This window comes from Takifugu rubripes, chromosome 16 (assembly GCF_901000725.2).
Source record: "Takifugu rubripes chromosome 16, fTakRub1.2, whole genome shotgun sequence".
NCBI classification, from domain to species: Eukaryota; Metazoa; Chordata; class Actinopteri; order Tetraodontiformes; family Tetraodontidae; genus Takifugu; species Takifugu rubripes.
The window spans coordinates 9,407,325-9,427,037 of NC_042300.1; the positions used below are offsets into that span (position 1 = coordinate 9,407,325).

Here is a 19,713-nt window from a genome sequence, read left to right on the forward strand (position 1 = left end):
CTTGATTTGGTTTGGCTTCCACATATTCATTGAGATCGACCACGTTCTAAATTTAGAACAAAGCCAAAAGAATCAGGGTTGCCAAGCAACTTTAACAAATGTTGCACACAGACAAATCTAAATCAGGCTCATACAGAACATCCAGTTGAGGAGATTTGAAAAAAAAAAGTAGTAAAAATCCACTGGTGGTAGATCACGTGCACGTGCTAATCTATAAGCTCGGCTATCTTCTGAAATGTCAGCATCTGCACTGGGCTAAAAAGGGGCCTGTGTCCGAATGATAAAAAAAACGCTGCCAGAAACAGTGAGCGGAGGTTAATGATGTGTGACCGGCAGAAGGCGTCTGGTCAGACGGAGCAGCACCGCCCGACAAGACCCTTTAAGATTAAAGCTTTGTGCGCGGCTCCGCTCCGACACGTGTAACCCGCATCCTCGTCAGGGAAGATAAGCTTCGGACTGATTAGGCATTCATTAAAAGGGCACGCTGGAGTTTGTGCACGTGTGGGATCTCCACATTTCCACTTATCACAAAATCAAACGTGACAGATTTCCAACATCAATATGGCAGCGACATTAGCTTCCTGAAGCGGGTAATGATTAACTGCGGGCCACACTCTGTGTCCACGGGCGTGCAGATGTTGGTGGCTGGATGATTTAAAATGGAAATGCTGCTGCTCTGATCTCAGCTGGGGATCTAAAGTGTCTGCAGCTGAGGGGGCCGGCTTTAGCTTTACATCATTATTGTAATTACCAACACTTTCCGCCATCTATTACCAAGTGCAGCATTCATTAATGATGAATAATAAAGATGTGCAAAAACAGTGGTAAATTACTCATCTCGCAATGAAGCATTCCACCTTTAAATATGCACCATTTACACCAGGTCATCAATATATGCAGGACGTGGTGCGTGTGAGAGGCCGAGATAATGGCTGAAGAATTGGAGGCATACCTGCTGGCATACTGCTCTATCCTGGAGTGGGTGTCATCATGAGAGAGCTGAGGTGACTGGGACAGCCTGGAAATGAATGAATTAATGAGATGAATGAGATTCCGCATGCTCATGCAGCTCGTTTGGGTCGCAGGATTCACAAGATTCTCCTGCACGTGCGCATTCGCAACCTAAAGAACCCTCTAGAAAGAGAAATGCAAATCCGAATATCCTAGAGAGAGAAACTAGAAATCGGGATGATCTAAAAAAAAAAGAGCTGGATTATTAGGACAGCCACTGCTGGGGTGAGCAACTAGTCACTAGGTGGAATTTTAGATGTTAGAAGGTGCAGATGAAGAGTGATTTGGGCTTGCGTGTTCAGCCAGTGAATCAGGCAAACAGGCAGGCAGGCAACATGCAGGGGGGTCATGACTATGTTGGGGTAGGGTGAGCCGGGACCGGAGGAGGTGGTGTTAAACTGCGTTCAGAGTGACGGCGAGACGACGCCGGTGGCATTGATACTCACTCATACTGCTCCGGACACATGCTGATGAGGGTGACAGGACTGTAAGAGAATTGAAGGGAAGGACGGAGGGGGGGGGGTTAAGGTACCATATAACACTGAATGTCAACTCGGACTAAACGCTGCAGGTGCAGGAAGGGAAAGGGAAGACAGTTTCCAACAGCTCAGTGGCTGAATTCACCAAAGAGTGAAGCTCATTACATGGTCACAAAAATATTTACTCATTGTGGTAACGTAGGTGGGCGATGACAACAAATACCTGCTTAGAAAAAAGACTGACAGATGAAGTATGGAGGTTTGGAAAGCATTTAAATGGTCAAGAAATAGACTGATTTTTGTCAGCTAAAATCAATAAGAACATCTTTATTCTAGCTATTTAAATGTGAAATGAAAGATGATCTTTTTTCTTATTTATTATAGACATAACAAAAGCCTGCACAGGATGCATCTTCTAGATTGTCAATTATTTGTGTTGTAGTGGATGGAACTCCTGTTTAGGGAGGTAGAAGAGAATATTAAAGGCATCTGTTTTCCACTCTCTGATTACTGCAGCTATTTTTAGAAAGGCAAAAGATAAACTGCTTTTTTGGAAACAAATTGAACACCCTCTTATCTACAAAAAAACAGAGGACTGTGTTTTCGCAGAGACGTCTGGCAGCAGACTGGCAAGATAACGGTCCCCACACTTTAGGAAAATTCACTTGCACTTGATGCATGGTGGTCACACCCGTGTAGCTGCTGGAAGGTGGGGGAAATCGGATCCAGAAGGGGAAAAATGCACCAAATGGTGGGAAAAGGAAATAACAGACTCAGCAGGAGAGATAGGTGTTATATTCAGCTGCTGCTGCCACATTTTTTTTAGATGCCCTTGCTGACTTCTCTGTCTCTTCAATGCCAGTTATCAGCGTTGCCAAAAACAACAGAAAACAACACGTCCACGGAAACCGACACATTATGATTTGACACACAGTGATGTGCGAAAAAGCAGCATATTTTTGAGACAAACCTAACTTAAAATAGAGAAATAAGTGTGGGTAAAAGCAGGTAAAGCAGAAGGAAGACCTTGGGAGTGTTTAAGGTTTGATAATTGGAGCTTCTGTAATGAGCTGGTTAAGCGGAGCGGTTTGTTGTGCCTGCTGAAGTATGGATGAACGTGGAGTCTGAACGTGCTGAGGTTCTTCCAATGTTCTCCTTTCATCTAAAAATGTGATGTTATTCTAACAAGGTTTGAAAAGATCCCAGCCTACAGAGGGTCGATGTCAGGGCCCCAGAACGTAACAGGTAAGCATTTTCACCAGCTGCAAAACTCCCTTATGACTTTTATTTTGAGAAAAAGTTGGTTGAAGTGAAGCTAGTCCGGCCAGGTCAGAGACCATCCTTTTAAATTCTATTTTTCTCTTTCCTGTATTCTTGAGAGGAAGAAAAAGCAAAACAACAAAAAAAGACCATACTAATTATAAAATCCACCTACAAGGCCATTATCTGTGGGGATTAATGGAGCAGAAACTCATGCTTTACCAAGTAGGGAAAAAAAAATCACTTAAGTGGGAATCCATTAGCCTGCCTCCTATATTAATAACAAAATAGCTATGACAGATCGAAAATCCTTTCTGTCGTGAAATGAAACAAAAATGCAGTGGGAGGTGTGAGTAGGCGGTGTTCTGTGCACTCAAGGTGCAAAAATAAAAAAAAGTGGGAGGTATTTAAAAAAAAAGTGAAACGCTACAACAGGAGTGGAGGAGAAAAGACATTAAGGAGAAGAGCTGACAAATGTAAAGTGCTCTCAGTTTTTATACTTTTCCCAGTTTACATACACGGCTGCAAGAGAGCAGTCAGACTATAGTGACAACAGAATAAATAGATAAATAATGTTCAGGGAAAAGTCATCAAAGAGGTCTCGGATTCAGAGGGCCACTATTAAAAGGGCCACAACCGAGTGAAAATGAGAGGCTGGCCTGAGGTGTCTGCATAATCACGGCTACTTAAACGTCCGTTAAGGGCTTCTCTCTGTTAGCAGCAGCGGGGACCAGAAACTCACACACTGCATTGGTGCTGAAGACAGAGAAGCAGCTTCAGTTGAGCCCAGACCATGACCAGTATTTAAGAAGTAGCAAAAAAAAAGGGTTCTCATTTACCGAAAAAGGCTTATTAATGCTTACATGTATTGATTTCGCTGTGATCCTCCAAGTCTTAATGTATGTCAGGCTGTTTTTAGTAACTAACCACTGCAGGGGATTAAGCAGCAAAAAGGCAGAGGATTTAATTGCTACATATTGTGTTTTATCTGTTGGTTGAAACAGTTACTGGCTGTGGTTGAAGCTGGAAATGTAGGTGGTGGAGTGAGATAAGTCTCCCCGAGGCTCGAGATCTGCTAGAAATAAACATTTTACACGTCCTGGAGTCTCCAGTTCCAGCTGCTGCTGTTTAATCTATAGGTGGATTTGTGCTGTATAGTAACCAGACTCCTAATCATTTAATCAGAGACCCTCAGTGGTGACTTACGTTTCCATGTTGTCGCCTTCTAGAACCGTCTGCACGGGTAAGTAACCCAGCCGAGGATGCTTGGCGAAGTACTTTTTGGAGCGGAATTTGTTCTTCAGCACTTTGGTGAAGTCGCGCATGTCTTCGCCTGATGTCGTCTACGAGAAAGACAAACACACGTCGCATCAACAACGATTATAGAGCACGGTGATATATGTGTGGGTGTGGGTGGGGAAAAAGAAGGAGAGGTTATCAACCATGACCCAACACATCCAATGTACCGTAATGTTAAAGCAAAATGACATTAAGGATTCCAGGCGAAATGGCTGAAAGGGAGTGAGTAAAGTATTTGGCACGGATGAACCCAGAATGGGCAGTAACAACGTGGCTCAAAGCTGCTTTTTTCCCAGAATTCACTCATTTTTACAAGATTCTGATATTTCTGAGCGAATAAAGGAGGGAAATAGGACATCTCAAGTTTCCATCTGTCGTTGTCGGGGTGTCAGTGTCGGAATCGTCTCCCGTTGCTGATATATGCTACCTCTACTGCTCACAGGTGGTTTCCTTCAAAGGAGAGATGCAGATCTCAAGTCTCAAATGAGTTTTGCGTGTAGGTTTATTTACTGCGTCTTCGTGCTACGAGTCACCGACTGGTTTATTATTTCAGTCACACGCAGAAACCACCGATGTCTGAGGGTTTATGATCGTATTTAATTGAAGTCAATTTACCTCTACATGGAAAGGTGTTGAATTGTATCCACATTGGCTTATGTTATTGATCTTAATAAGATAAAATGAAATGACCAGCATTTTCAAACCCGCGGCAGGCCTGGGCTATTATTCCATACCACAGCTCCTGTAGTTGATATCTATCCAGTCTGCGCTTTGAAAAAGCAAATTATGGGAAAGGAATGAGAAACATCTCCACTCTATTTGAATTTGGAGATGAGCAATCCTGTAATTACATAGATTTGTGACTGCAGAGCCATCGAGGAAAGACGCCATGTTCAGCTCCCTTTATTAAAATCACACCCGTATCACCTTGGTAAAATTGAAATCCTGCTTTCTGCCACAAGTAATGGAAATTATTCATACATCCCAGGATATTTATGACTTACAGTATGCATGTACGTTTTGAAGCCGATTGCTCCGTTTTTGATGATTTGGTCCAAACAAAAGGAAGAAAATAGGAAAGTTTTTTTCTTACTTTTGGAGCAGAGAGAGACCACAGAGCTTTGACCTTTCAGATGGATCAGAATGCAGACAGATCTTCCAAGTTTTAATGGGAATCAAAGCATCTAAACAGCTCCAATAAGGGGACTGAGGTGTGTGCGTACGGTCTAAACCTTTTCGAGGTGGGATGGCATGTGTTGGTCATGCAAACAACCCGGTGCACTCACCGGTGTGCAGTACTCCACCATTGGATAGTTGAGCTTGTGGCCCTTGGCTGTGCGTCCAGAGAAGAAGCAGCTCTGGCACACGTCGTAGTTGAAATGCTTCAGACTGCGATACCTGACAACGGGAGTTTGAAAGAAAGAATATGAGACCTAATCAAGGCTGATGAGCAACAACATTTCCCTGGGTGAACTCCTCATTTGAAGCCATCATTTATACATACAATCTATTATGATCATAGATATGACCAGACTAAACCAGTCAACGATTGAATATGCCTGCTTTAAACACCATTTTCTATAGCTACTTTTGATGTGTGTGTGTGTGTGTGTGTGTATAGACAGGCACATATAGGACCCATTTCCAGGCGTCTGGAAGAGCTGTCATTTCCACTAACTGTCAACCGTCCCCTGCATAAACATGCTGAACAACCTTCACCAACCTCCCAGTATGGGAAATCGTCCTATGGATTCGCAAAAAATAATAAAGGATTTGACATAAATGTCCCCTCAGCAGGTGTAGCCACCACTCTCCCAACTGAGAGAGGAGTCTGCAGACGTTACAGCTTTCATATTTGTCATCATTCTCTCCTCTGGCTTTCTCAAGGTCAGAGGAGTGATGAGCTACGGGAGAACCATATATCAAAGGAAGTAGCCATGCAGGAAACATTAGCAAGTCAAACAGTCCATTACAGACTGACGCGCAGCATATGACTGAAGGAACGATAACGTTGGGGAGGAGACAACAAGCATCAATATTAACAGGTTTCTGGGTTGCTGGATGTGTGAGCAGCTTCTCCTCCAGCTGTCATAATACCACAAAATTGCCGAAACTGATTTTAAAAGCAAAATAACAAGCAAAACAAGACAGACACATCTTTCCAGAAGAGGTCCAGTCTAATCTAATCTAATGCACGAGGACAATTCTGCCTAAAGAGGAAAGTGCACGTCTGACGTTCTGTCTGAACACTTTCCTGTTTTGTTGCTGTAACTAATCAGAGCTACATCAGCAGTAGCATCATCTCAGATGACCCGCTGTGCCACCCTTTCTTCTCTTTTGGATATTCAAAGCAACAAAAACGAAATCCTAAAAACAACCCTGCACATTTATTATCAGTGTTTCCTCTCTGCCTTCCATCTTCTCTGCCGCTGCCTCTCATCCATCACTGGCAGAACTTGGGAGACGGGTGCTTGATCACAAGTCTGACTGCTTTTCTCTTTTCACCGGCAAACAAGGGTTGGCAAAGGGACAATCTCCCCCTCTTCCTGTAGTTTCAGCAGTTTCCATCTGTAGTATCAAATTTACATTTCTCTTGGCTTTACTGCAGTGAACCAGCATCGTGACCCTTTTATTTACCCGATGTTGCTGTACGCCTGTGTGAAACATGAGTGATTGGCAGTCCTGCACAGTCTCGGGGCGGATCTCTTATGGATTTGTTTGCCAGCCAATCAGGCTTTTGTGGACGCCCCCGTGCATTGTGTGTTTATGGGTGTGTGCCTGCCATTGAGGTTTCATTACTAACCCCCAGATGGTATTTAGTCGGTGGTGTATCAGCTGTTGACATTTAGATAAATGCCTGCCCTCCAGAGCTGATCTGCCCTTTAGACTCGACCAGGAGAGAACAAGACAGACCGCTCCCACATTGGCGCAACGTGCGCTGTGCTACGCGGCGTAGACTCGTGTCCTTGTTTGGTGCGTCACGCATTTTGAATTAAACCTGTGCACGAGCGAGCGCACTTTACCTGAAGCCGACAATGGGACACTCCTTGCAGATGTTACACTTGGCTTGGTGTTTGGCCGTCTCCGCCGCCGCCACTCTGTGCAGGACAGGCAGCCAGACCATTGACTGGGGCTCCAGGCGCATCCAATCCACAAACTGCCTGGGTTCCAGCTCCACCTTATTGTTCATCTGAGCACAAAAGAGCCAATGCCAGCGGTGAGGAGTCTTTCAATTATGCTGTGCTACCATGTGAACTTACACCAGTTCCAGTAAAAATCAACATACAGACACATGGGCAACAACATGTAAATACAGATGATTTATTCTGGCCTTAAACCTGGTCAACATGTGCTTCACTTGATAAACTGTAGAAACCCGCATGCTTCTCATGTTTTTGAGGTAAAGATGTCATTGTAAATGACCGGCTGCAGTTATTGTAATGTAGTTGTCAGAATAAACACACTCTGAAGCCTTTCCTATTGTAATTCTGCAGATTTACAATGGTGCTCTCAGCAACAAGAAGAAATTACCCAGGATTTTCAGAATTATACATTGATTCACAATCGATATATTTCCAGAGGAACTCTATTCAAACAAAAGGACGCGGTTAGAAGCTTTGACATGGTTGTTGATCCTACTAAACAAGTCAAATGTGACCTTTCCTTCACCGGAAAAAGGGCAACAAAAAAGGAATGCATTTATAATAGGAGAAAGAAAAATCAAGAAGTGGTTCCTATATGTGTGTGCCGGGTCTTTTTGTTCAGCCCATCCTACGGCTGCAGGATATTCTAATTATATTTCTTTTGAAGATAAATCAGGGATGGAAAAAGCACAATATGAACCCAAAAAAAGAAGCAGATCCACCATAAAATCTGGACTCTGAAAAACATAAAGGACTAAGTGCTTGTGAGGGAAATAATGCACCTAATAAAACCATCAAGTGGTAAAAAAGGTCAGACAGGCCTTGTTAATTAGCAACATTTCAAGCTATTCTCAGGTAACAATTTGGATTTACTGTATGTTTTTGTCATACATTAAAGAGGGTGTGAAATTGAAACTACCGAGTAGGAGACAGTTGCCAATGGACATTTCACCCCAACGGAACTCACGTCTCCTCTTCTTCAACTTTCCCCGTGTCTCTTTCACCTTGCAGCGTCACATCTTTACCTTCCCTCCTTATGTGTTTCCTAAAGGTGCATTTATGGCACTCAGGAATTAATTACAGCAGTACATGGAGACGAATGAAGGGATGTGGCATAAACGGATGGATGGGTTAATGACCGAGGAGCAGTGAGCGGGGCCATATTCATCACAGTCCCATTAAATCAAATGGCTGCACCGTCACTCGCAGACCGGCCCAGCACGGCGGAGTCTTGCATTCACGCACGTAGGGATGTCGACATATGTGTCAATTTTAGTATGACGCTGAAATGATTAATGAGCTGCGGAGCTAGTGGAGCTAGTGGAGCTAGTGGAGCGTGCATGGCGTGACCACATCTGTGGATAATTTGTATGTGAAATTCGCGCTCATCTCCCTGCACGTGTAAATGAATGTGTCATCAACTATTTTGTGAGACACGGGGCGGGTTTGGTTAAATTAATAACTTTTCTGATTTTAAGGTTCGGCTCTTATTTAGGAATGCAACAGCAGGAGCCTGTGAGGAGGAAACTTAAAGCGATCCCAGAGAGCGGAGACATCATTGAGTGGTAATAATATTCAGAGATAAAGGACGGGACTGAAGGACGGCCAGCAGACGACTGGAAACCATTTGAGGCGTCATGGTTGGTCAGCACAGCTGCAATACTGCGGCCTTTGTGCAGGACCGAGAGAGGCAGGAGTCAGACGGCTGGAAAACGAGAAGACTGTGACGCTTAATGTCAATTAGCTTCCTGAAGAGGCAGAGAAAATTGAACTCTTGCAGCGATGTTGCATATGAAAAAGCAATTACCAAAAGTGTCACCGAGCTTGAATATAGTGAGCAATATTTTACCAACTCTTTGGTCCTTCTGTTTCAACTCTGGGAAGTTTTCACCTTGAGTTTGTGCAACACGCATTTGGTGACTGTGTCAGGACAAAAGTGCTGTACTGGTGTCTGACGGTGAACGGGAAAGTGCCCGTGTGTGATCAGCCCACATCTGCCCCCTTGTTTGTGTTTGTTACGTGTCAGGGGAGTTGTTGGTGTTTCTTTGTGTTCTTTGTTGCTGGTGACCTCCCAGAGTGGCGCCATCCAGAGGCTGAGAAGTGGTGGAACACCGAAAGGCAGTGCTGGTGACGAGGAAGATAGACACCACCTGTGGACTCCGGGGATCTTAGGATTGGCTCCCCTGTGTCTAGCTGACCAATCACCAGCGGAGGCCCGCTTTAAAGGCTCTCCCCCCCTAATTTCATGGGGGCTCGCTCTCTTGCTCAGTGTTTGACAGGGAGAGTTTGTGGAGGGCAGGTGGGACGAGGTACCCCATACATTGCTGCACGTAGGTTTTGATTGTTAGTTACACTAGGTTATGGGCTGTGGCCACCATTGTGTTTTTGATGTTTTCAGATGCCCTGTTTTTTGACTTTTGTTTTGGCACAGACCCGTTTGTTCCACCTCTCCCTCCACTCTTGATGTATGCACGTGTGTTACGAAATAAAGCACAATCTTGATAAACTGTTTTGGTCCTTCCCTGGTGGCTTGTTAGTCTCTACGTTAACCCCCCCTCAAAAGGGTTAATCGTAACAGTGTTAAACATACATGCTGGAAGCAGCTGCGGACGCTGGGCTCAATGTTGGAGCCTCCAAAGGCGGCCACCTCGCCCAGCTGCCTTGGGATCTGGATGGCTTCATGGAGCAGGAGGCCCAGTTGTCTCTGGTCACATGTGTCCCCGGCCGATGCTACCTGGCTGAAAAGGTCTGGACAGACAGAACACATCAGATGATGAAGGCAAAAGAGGGACTGAGAATTAGCTACAACACATGTATGAATATTGTGAAGAATGGCAGGAAAGGGGACATTTATTACCACATTGTTTTTTTTATATATTTCTTTTTACAATTCTTTGTCCCCCGTCCCAAATGTCTGGCACATTCTCCCAAACTGGATACAGAATATTGCAAAGGCACACAGGCGCATCGGTTAAATGAAGCTATAAAACTCATCCACACGTCGCAGGCACAGCACAGACAGTTTCATGGGGGACGCGGATGGATGAGGGTGCCGATGAGCCGCTCACTTCCTGCCACCGATCGTTCTTGTTTGTGTGGTTGTAAGAGCGCGAGTGTGGCGTGCATCCAAACGCTGGATAAAATGTGCTTTGCTTCCTTTCTATCACACATCTGTGGTGACATCATAAAAACACTCATATCTCTTACTCGCTAGCTTCAGATTCCGATTCCGAACATTAGACATGTGCCAAACGACGAGTGTGTGTGTGTGTGTGCGTGAAACTACAGCCAACTAGACTCTAAAAGAGCAGAGCGCAAGAGGAGAGGTGCAATCAGCCATGTTTTATAACCTTCTCAAGCTAATGCAAAGTGCCAGTGGAAAGAATAGGTTCGAGGATGCCGTGGCAGGAGAAAACAAGGAAAGGGGACAGAAAGACGAGGAAGAAAATGGGGAAAAAAGGGAGCCAGCACAAAGTGACACTGTTGGATGGATGAACAATGCTGTGAGCAGTGACAGTGAGCGGAGATAAACTGACAGAAACAAAGAGCAGGAAGCCAAAATGACACTTTCCTCCCAGTAATAGCAAAGCTAAATTCAACACCCACTGATCCTTTAAAAAGAAGTCGTGAAATATAATTAAATAAAGAGCGGGGCAAATATGTGGGAGGTCTGTCATCCAATTAGAAACAAAGATTGTCCGTCTTCACTCCCTCTTTTGTTCTGTGAAGTTTGATTAATAGCGCTGGGACTGGAGCAGTGTGGGGCGAGCTCGCCGTAGATTGGCCTGGCGTTAAAACTCATGTGTCGGCAGATATTCGGCAAATGTGTCAGAGCTCACATTTGTATTTCTCCTCCAGGTGTCCTTTGCAGAGAGACAGCAAGCCGATCTTCATGGACAGGACACGGATCTTTCCACTGCGGCCCCTGTAAACACCGCACCCACATTTACCTTATATACAACATTACTGATGCAAAAATGAGGATATTTGCATTGTTGTAGCCTTTTAAAAGGTTCTGCTGCCCTAGTGATGGATCTCACGCACGTGTCATAAACATTGAGAAGCCAGTTGAGACACATGTCAACGCAGAGTGGCACGTTGACAAGGTCTTTGTGCTCCTGCTCCAGGCCGTCGTAGATGGATGTCAGGCAGTTGATGATGTCGGGGACGGACAGCAGCTGACTGTTGTTGGCGAGTTTGTGCTGCTTGAAAGTGTTCTGAGCCACGTTGAGGTCCAGCAGGTCCACTGCAGGTGAGGGAAGGAGACAGAGGACAGAAGAAAGGGGAGTGAGTCAGCTAGGAACAGAGAAAACCAGCATGTCAGAACCACTCAGACACCTTTGTTGGAGTTTTAAGACCCACTATGGAGGCCTGGAAAGACAAATCATTCACAACATTCAAGTGTGCAGACAGGAATCAGAGCAGAAAGAAGGAACATTCCTGCTCTTTTCAAATGAATTCATTGGCCCTGGCGTCACTGAATGAAGCTAAAATCAGCACTTTGCTCTGCTCTTTTTTTTAAAGTCCAACTATAACTTTTGTATCTTGAAAGCAAGAGTAAAAAAAAAAAAGAACAAGGCTAATCAAGTCCTCGGGGAGGCCAGTAATAAACACAACAGCCATCTACAAATACATTCAAAGAGGATCAGAGAAACTGAAACATTTATTAAGCACAAAGTCTTTCAGCAGCTGCTGACCAGTATTGACCAGCTGCTGCGTTACACACAAACGGTGGGTGGATAAATGCATCCTTTTACACAACCCAAGCAGCATTTGTCTATATCAGCTGATTCTAGTCCAGATTACGTGCACTCAAACGCAACTAAACCTACAGTATGGTGTGGATTTACTCCCATTTTTTATCACTATGGTCAATCCACATTGATTTTCTTTTTCTGACTTTTTTCCTTCTCTGCTCAGTAGGAGCAGAAGCAATTTACCGTCATTCATCATCATAATAAATGGAGAGCAGCTCGTGTAGATATCGACAGAGGTCGACAAATGACACATGAATGGCTTTATTCATTAAGATGAATGACAGCATGTTTTTTTCTGAGGGTGTATAACTCATTTAGAACACGTAGTGTTATGATCAAAAGAGGCAATAACGCTATAGATTTCTATGCATCCTTCTTTTGTTGCTTCTCCTGCGTCTCTTCTTTATCCTTTTCTGGAGGAATTCATGGCTTCGTTAGCAAATCTTGCTCTCTGCCCCCCAGAAAGCACTAATTACCGCGCTGCAGCCGAGCAAAGCCGGGCTCTACAGAGCAGCCGGTTCCGTCAGAAACACAACCATTCTTCTCTCTGGCTTTTATGCCAAGTATCTCCCCTTGGCACAGCTCTAACCCCGTTAACCATTTCACGATATATCCAATGTGCTCACAATTACAACTATACAATCACGCACAGGTCACATATAACACCAGCATGTATGCGCATGCGCTTTCCTTCGGGCTGTGACTGCTCTTATCTCCTTGATGAAATTGAATTGCACTGTTGAAATGCATCCTTATCTCGAACGCGCACACACGCGCGATCAGAGAGGCAAACCAAAACACCGCACGACTTAAACTAATTAACAATTAACAAACACAACACACTGCGATGCCCGCGATGGGTTCGCGCTCGTGCGGGGAACCGGTTTCGCACATGAACTTGTGGCAAAAGTTCTTGGAAACAGCAGGATGCAAATGAGCAGGCCTGGTTTCCCAGCGTGTGCTGCTGGAGACCATCAACAGCTGGATAATAGTTAGCATTCATCACCATTACTGTTAGACTGAGCCGTGCCCGTGTTGCTGCTGCCCCGCTGACTCAAACCTCTCAGGAACGGGGGGCCTGCGTGCACCTGCCACGTATGCGTAGATGGGGTTTTTACGCCCTGGAACAATAGACAGTAACTGCCTCCGTTTAAACATCCATTATAAACAAAACAAACAGCAAGAGGGGTGAAAAATGTCCGCGGAAACCAAACCCACCTGCTCGCAACAAATTATGCTCTTCAGCAGCACAGGCAGCAGCTGTGGCTGTCATACCAGGCAACCAAAAAAGACATCCACACATACACGTACGAGAGGCTGGGTGTCATTTAAAAGCCAAAACATCCTTGGCTGCAGTGCTGTCCTGGCACACTGTGCATGGCAAAGCTTCAGAAATCCTCCCTTCATACCCTTGTTGCACGCAGACGTCAACAGAAGAGGAGCACAGTCATAGGTATTAAGGTGCGTGTGAGAGCGGGCGTCCTACTTACAGCACAGGGCTTTCTGCAGTCTGCGGATCTTCATGGCTGTTCGGTACGCCGAGAATCTCACATTGTTGAGGTCCGCTACAGGCAGGAATAGAGACAAAGGGATAAGAGGCGGACAAACAGAAGGATCAGAAAAGGCTGTGATACAGAACCCAGACTAATTCATGGACTGGTATGTTCTTTATTGTGTGTGGAGCATAGGGGAAGGGTAGAGACTGTAGCCGGTGTCATTTGGTGAGTGAGTTCCGGCTCACCGCGGAGTTGGATGTTATTTGTTGAGCTTCTGGCCGGCAGTGAAATCTGCCAAAGTTCCACCGCTTATTATTTATTTGGCACCTCATTAAAAACACAGTCACACCGGCCACCCTACAGCATCGCGGATATGCATACGGACGTTAACGCGGATCGGGAGAATGCGCGAGGAAGATCAAGGCAACATTTCAGCTACATGTAAATTGTAAAATAACATGAAAAGAGCCAAAAAAAAGGGATGCTGTTGATCCCTCACCAGGAGGCGGATTGAAATATTTCCTTTCATGTTACGTTTGATGCATTTGGCACTGACTAACCCAGAACGCCATAAGAGTTACAAACGCACCTGTCTAACTGCACAGGATAAACACAGGGGCCAGAAACAGGTTGCACTTGCCAACCAAATGTAAAAACCTGATGCATATTTCAATCAGAATTGCTTTAGTGATGCTGGGGAAGCATGTTACTTCTAAGTGATGGGGTTTAATACACAGACAGCGTGGGTGTGTGTGTGTCTACCTAATGTCTGGTAGAGTTCTGTCATCTTCGGATGGTCCCAGCAGGTCGTCTGCGTCTGGTGACTGAGAAACACAACAACAGAGGAAGAGTAAACGACACTAAAACAGACGCAGATACTTAGAAAGACGTGGCGGCTTTAGACGCTACGAGATACAGAAGTACTCGGAGAGCTTAAGTGCCCACACAAGAACCTGTCAGTATACACACACTCCCGAGCTAACATCACGGCAAACACTGATAGCTTTGTTGCAATCTGTTTTGCGGATTGGGGACAGAAACTGCAGACTGTCTCTCGCAGCTTAAAGGCCCCGACATCCTGTGACAAATACACACAAACAAGACCAACACGACGTGAATACAACAGCACTGACAGAAACAGATCAAACGTTCACACACACGCCAACAAACTTTTGCGAAGGATGCTTCAATTAATACGTCGCTTTGCCCGGCGCCGTCCTCCACGCGCTTGTGCTAGAACGTGTCTGTTTTAAGATGGAGCCGGCTGTCAGAGGCAATGCTCAGATCACTGCGGAATGTTTGGATTTCTGGAAGGCAGGTTTGTAATAAAAGTCCTTTGTTTTTGAACGCTAAACCTCCTCCGAGGGTTGCGCGACAGCTTGCTCTCCGCTGACAGGCAGCACTGCGTCGAAAACAGGAGGTGAACTGAGGTAGCGGAGCAGGCGACAGGGGTTCTCCTCGTGCACCCTTGTCCATCACTGCTCGGCATCCACGGGGGCCGATGGCCTCAGGCTAATTTACGGACAAGTGGACAGTGCTTGATTTAATGGATTACAACGAGTTTGCCTGGACTAAAGAAGGAGTTTCAAGGAATCCAGTTTGGGGACTAGCTGCACACAAAAGCACAAGTCAGGGAAGGAGAAGCGACTATCAAAGGCCTCAGATTTTTATCACTGAAGCCTGAAAAGACACAGAAGCACAAAGCTACTGAGGCAAAATATGAAAACTCTCTGTATAGTAAAAAAACGGTACAAGAAAATAGTGCTGTGACATTTACTACAAAGTTTCTGCCATTAAAGTAGCACAAGAAACATTCAAAAGCAGTGGAGAGACGTTGGAGGAGAAGGTAACAAAGCGTAAATACTACAGCATTTGCAAAATACACTTGGAATGAAAAAAACATCATTATCTACACGTGGGAATTGATTTGACTTGCTGAGGTCCTCCAGTATCGATTGTGAGGACCACAGCCTGTAAAGTACACTTGAAATGGATGGAAAGAAGTTCTGCGTCCAGAAATAACAGAGCCATGACAGGATTTCAGCGTCTAGACTGGATTCACTGGTAAACAAAAATGCCTGCTCCTTTCAGGTTTGCTGGGGGCTAACTATTAGGGAGTCTCCGTCTGAGGGAGCCTCATCTCCATTGGCCGTCTGTGTTGAAGGCATCTGACATTTTCCTTCATAAATATCATTAAATCTCAGAGAAAGAAACAATAAATAACTGGGGTCATGGAAGGTGGCTCCTGCAGCAGGAGGTAATGAAGGAATTCATATAGCCTCACATCAACAAATATGACGGCCATAATTACCCAATAGATGGTCTACCTTTGTTTAGAATGACAGTATAGATCAGGAACAGGTCCCCTCTGGGGTGCAGCTCCTATTTCTTGAGTCAAGAATGGACAGTCAGGCGAAAAGTGAAAATATTTCATCAAGGAGTTGGCTGCCGACCAGTTACCTCTTTACTGCTGGGGCTTTATCACTGTCAAATGCTAAGAAAGCATCCGGAATAATCATGAGGGTGCGGGTAAATGATCGCATGCAAATCCAGAAAGATAGATTGAGTCAGATATCGCAGCAAGGATGTATTTCTTATTTATAAATCACAGGGCCCTGAATGAATATGTGGTAAATTCAGACTCTGCATCTCCGCTGTGAGCGTCCTCATTTTAAAACCCTCTGTTGTTAAGATTTAAGTGCCGTGAGTTTTAAATGTGTCATTTTAAAACATGCAGTCTGAGCCTGGATTAGGGGCAACTCCGTCCACCATGTGTTTCCTGTGACAAAAACACAGAGAGACAGAAGATCCAGAAAAGCTGTCGAATAAAGTGAAGACTAATCTTTGCAGAAATCCACTCTTGCTATATTTTTCAAAAAGCCTGCGAGGCATGTTAGGCCACCCCAGAAATGCCAGAACGAGTGAAATGGTACAGAAAGCAAAGTTGCTGAAAGACATGAGGCAGTGGGCTCCAAGTGTGTTTGAAAGCGTTTGATTTTCCCATCAGAACTTCACTCTAGGGGACGGACAAGCCGCCGTTTTGATCAGGGGCCCTTTTATCAGCCCAGAGAAAAGAGTCAGCGTCCAAAGGGAGATGAGGACGTGTTGGGGGAAATTAAGGTCTCAGAGGAGTCAGGTCACTCCAATGATGTCACAGCAGCGGAAGTGACCCGAGATTAATCCTGGATTTGGTTTTCAAGCCCGGGAGCGCCGCAGCCATAAACGGTGGCGAATTTAGCTCGCTGTAAAAGTATCCGAGGAAGAGAAAAAAACTGTTCTGAGGGTGGTTCCAGGGGGAGTTCATAAGGACCTTTGGATATATGAAAGCATCTTTGTGAGAATGAGAACACACCTGTCTTTGTGAGTGACCGTGTGTGTGTGTGTGTGTGTGTGTGTGTGTGTGTGTGTGTGTGTGTGTGTGTGTGTGTGTGTGTGTGTGTGTGTGTGTGTGTGTGTGTGTGTGTGTCCCCGTGTTGGTGTGAGTGAGCGGACGCAGGTTCACTGGCTGGGCACATCTGTGGCCACAGACCGTTGATGCAAAACTTAGTAGTTCTCTGTGCTGGGCTTTTATCGCTGCAGTGTCCTCCTGCAGACCCGAACGCACCACAAGTGTTCCCACTCTCTAAATTCGAGTGGTTAAATTACTTTCAATACCATTTAAAAGGCTACGATGAAGCGCCGATTGCGGATTGTTGCTGCGGTGGGAAACAGTATAATCGGAAGTTGGAGCTAAAGCTCTTTGGCAATGGCTCCGCAATTAAATGGCATGGATCAATTTTGACAACTAAAGTTACAGGAAAAATTAGGAATTTAAAACAGCGGAAGTGTTCACTTGCTCGAAGCTGTGCTGGGTACTCCAGCGAGGCCGTCAATGGTGGCGTGAGGATCAAAGATGTTTCTTCTTCTTCTCTTCTTCAATAATCAAAATTAGAACCACATCCTAATGCATCATAGTTAAACTATATTAAGAACACTGCGGGAGGCTGTCCGGGGACTCATGGACAAAGTGAGAAAAGGTTTACGATAATGAGCTATCGCCAGAAATATGTTAAGAAATAAACAGTAATGAATCCAGCTCGTTCTGGACTGTAGACCATCTGAGTGCCAACTAAAGAGGGATAACTCCAGACATCAGTGATGGTATCACAGCCAGACTGGATGATCTTTCATCTTTATCAGATGAAATTAACCTACATGACCTCGACAGCTAAACCATCTAAAACCCTCTTAATATTTTTTTTATTATCAGGTTCTACAGCACGTACACGAGATTAAGCTCAGTCCTTTGATGGCACTTTCCAAACCTTTCACATGTTTCTCCAACCTCTGCTACAATCGTATAAAATGCCGAATATTCCCTCTCTTTTGTTTCTGTTCCAGGCAATTTCTATGGCAATTATTCCGGCTTTCACGTGGCGACGCGAAAAGATCCAACACAGTACAACAACGAGACGATGAAGCAATTTCACGCCACTTACTTGATGTAATATGGAACCTTGTTCTGAGAAACCGCCCGTTGCCAGGGGAGCTGCACGGAAGCTGCATACAGAGAGAGAATAACTCGGTTAAACTGTAACAATGTAGCACACAGGACCGAAACCCATCCTGGTTCAACATCTTGTACTTAAATTATGTAAAACATAACACTCCTATTATAATTTATCTAAATTGGGGGGGAAGTACTGCTGAATACGCTCTAAATAAAGGGGCACTAACATATAAAAAAGAATGGAAAAATAGTCCAAAGGTGTCACGTGGACAATATATGCTGCCAGACCGAGGGAATGTTGTAAACAGTGAGCTCACAGTGACAAAACCAGCCAAATATCGTTGGCTCCACAGAGAAATATGGAGCAGAAATACTACTTGATTTATTGCCCTCCCACAGTCCCTCCTCCTTGACACAGCTCTATGCTCAGATAGAGAGATGAAAAGACAGTAAGAGAAAGAGATTAAGTGAGATTGGGAGATATACGAGATAGATAGGGCGAGATAAGGACGCGCTACTCTATTGATCCCTGAGGGAATATTAAGCTACTCGTGTAATGAGAGCGAACGCCTGATGGAGTAGATAGTGTCACAGTGTTGGGAGATGAAAGAGGAGACCGAATTCCATTTGGTCTGCCGCAGAGCTGGAATTGGGGTTTGGAGTGTGAATTTGTGTCCGTTGGTGACACGGCGCCGGAGCGCAGCTGAGCTTCTGTGACAGCGATGCCCGACAAACGACGTGGGATGGAACAGAGAAAACACTAATGGTTGCGCAATAACCGAAGAAGGCGCAGAGACGTTTAACCTTCCCAATCCTGCATTTCTCTCTAATGTCTCTTTACCTGTCCGTCCCAGTCTCCCCACCAATGACCAAGAGAACGAAGGAAGAAAGCAGCGAGTTCGGAAAGACCAAATCATCAGTTCTGTTATTTCCTAACTGAGGTAATTGGCTGTGTACTCACTGGACAGGAAGTGTTGGGAGGAGGGGCCAAAGTCTCTGTGCGCCTCCTGCAGTAGCTTCAATCTGTCTTCCACCGCCACCTGCACGGAGACACACAGATAAAGCGGGCTTCAAAGGCAGGCAGACAGAGCCTCACAGCAGGGGGTGATGGGGAAACGGCTTCATTTTAGTGCTATTCATTTGGAAGGTATGAAAAAGTTGAATTATCTGGGTTCAAACAACCCGCTGATGAAACAGCGAAATGGCAAACGCGCATGAAAGCCTGACAAAATGAGAGGACACCCGGGGGGGGCGACACTGTGAAGATTTAGCCTGACATACGTGTGCTACATGTATAAAACCTGTACGCATTGACTGTTTGTCGGCACACGGAATAAAAGATGGATCCCTGCACAGCTTTGAGTCATCAATTCTGCACCTATTAGAAGTATTGATCTCTCAGATAGTGCACGTGTGCCTCGTGCGACTGTGGGGTTGCTCGGCTCCTCCGGGCCTCACTGCGATGACAGTATCGACTGCAAGATAATTGAGAAACACACAACGGCGATCTACGGGGAGAATCCTGGAAACAGGCATCCGAATCCCAATAACTCAGTTTCTCCCTGGCAGCTAATGACCCTGCTGGCCACTGCCCACCGAGAGGAAGATGGCAGCTTTCAGCATATGAAAAGCAAATCACCCAACTGCACAGTCAGTCCTGCCTTATTAGAGAAAGTGACGCCTTGAGGCGCTTTGGTCGGGGGGAAAAACAAGGCTGGGCAGTCCACTGAAACAAGGCTACGAATTTAGTACAGATGCTAGTAGTTTCACCACAGAATT

At 45.2% G+C, this 19,713-nt stretch overlaps 1 protein-coding gene across 8 annotated transcripts in view; it reads right to left on the bottom strand.

Annotated features, from left to right (window-relative positions):
- Positions 1-19,713, bottom strand: part of utrn (utrophin) — a 105,472-nt gene that overhangs the window by 11,313 nt on the left and 74,446 nt on the right. For 5 of the 8 annotated variants that reach the window (XM_029849623.1, XM_029849628.1, XM_029849622.1 and 2 more), the window contains 12 exons: positions 18,896-18,974; positions 17,924-17,984; positions 14,208-14,269; positions 13,440-13,514; positions 11,237-11,438; positions 11,032-11,117; positions 9,783-9,940; positions 7,073-7,239; positions 5,336-5,447; positions 3,957-4,093; positions 1,458-1,496; positions 953-1,018 (listed from right to left, as the gene is read on the bottom strand). In XM_029849623.1, coding sequence (XP_029705483.1) covers positions 953-1,018; positions 1,458-1,496; positions 3,957-4,093; positions 5,336-5,447; positions 7,073-7,239; positions 9,783-9,940; positions 11,032-11,117; positions 11,237-11,438; positions 13,440-13,514; positions 14,208-14,269; positions 17,924-17,984; positions 18,896-18,974 — 1,244 coding nt within the window. The remainder of the gene's footprint in view (positions 1-952; positions 1,019-1,457; positions 1,497-3,956; positions 4,094-5,335; positions 5,448-7,072; positions 7,240-9,782; positions 9,941-11,031; positions 11,118-11,236; positions 11,439-13,439; positions 13,515-14,207; positions 14,270-17,923; positions 17,985-18,895; positions 18,975-19,713) is intronic. The other 3 variants (XM_029849625.1, XM_029849624.1, XM_029849627.1) reach the window with 2 other exon arrangements.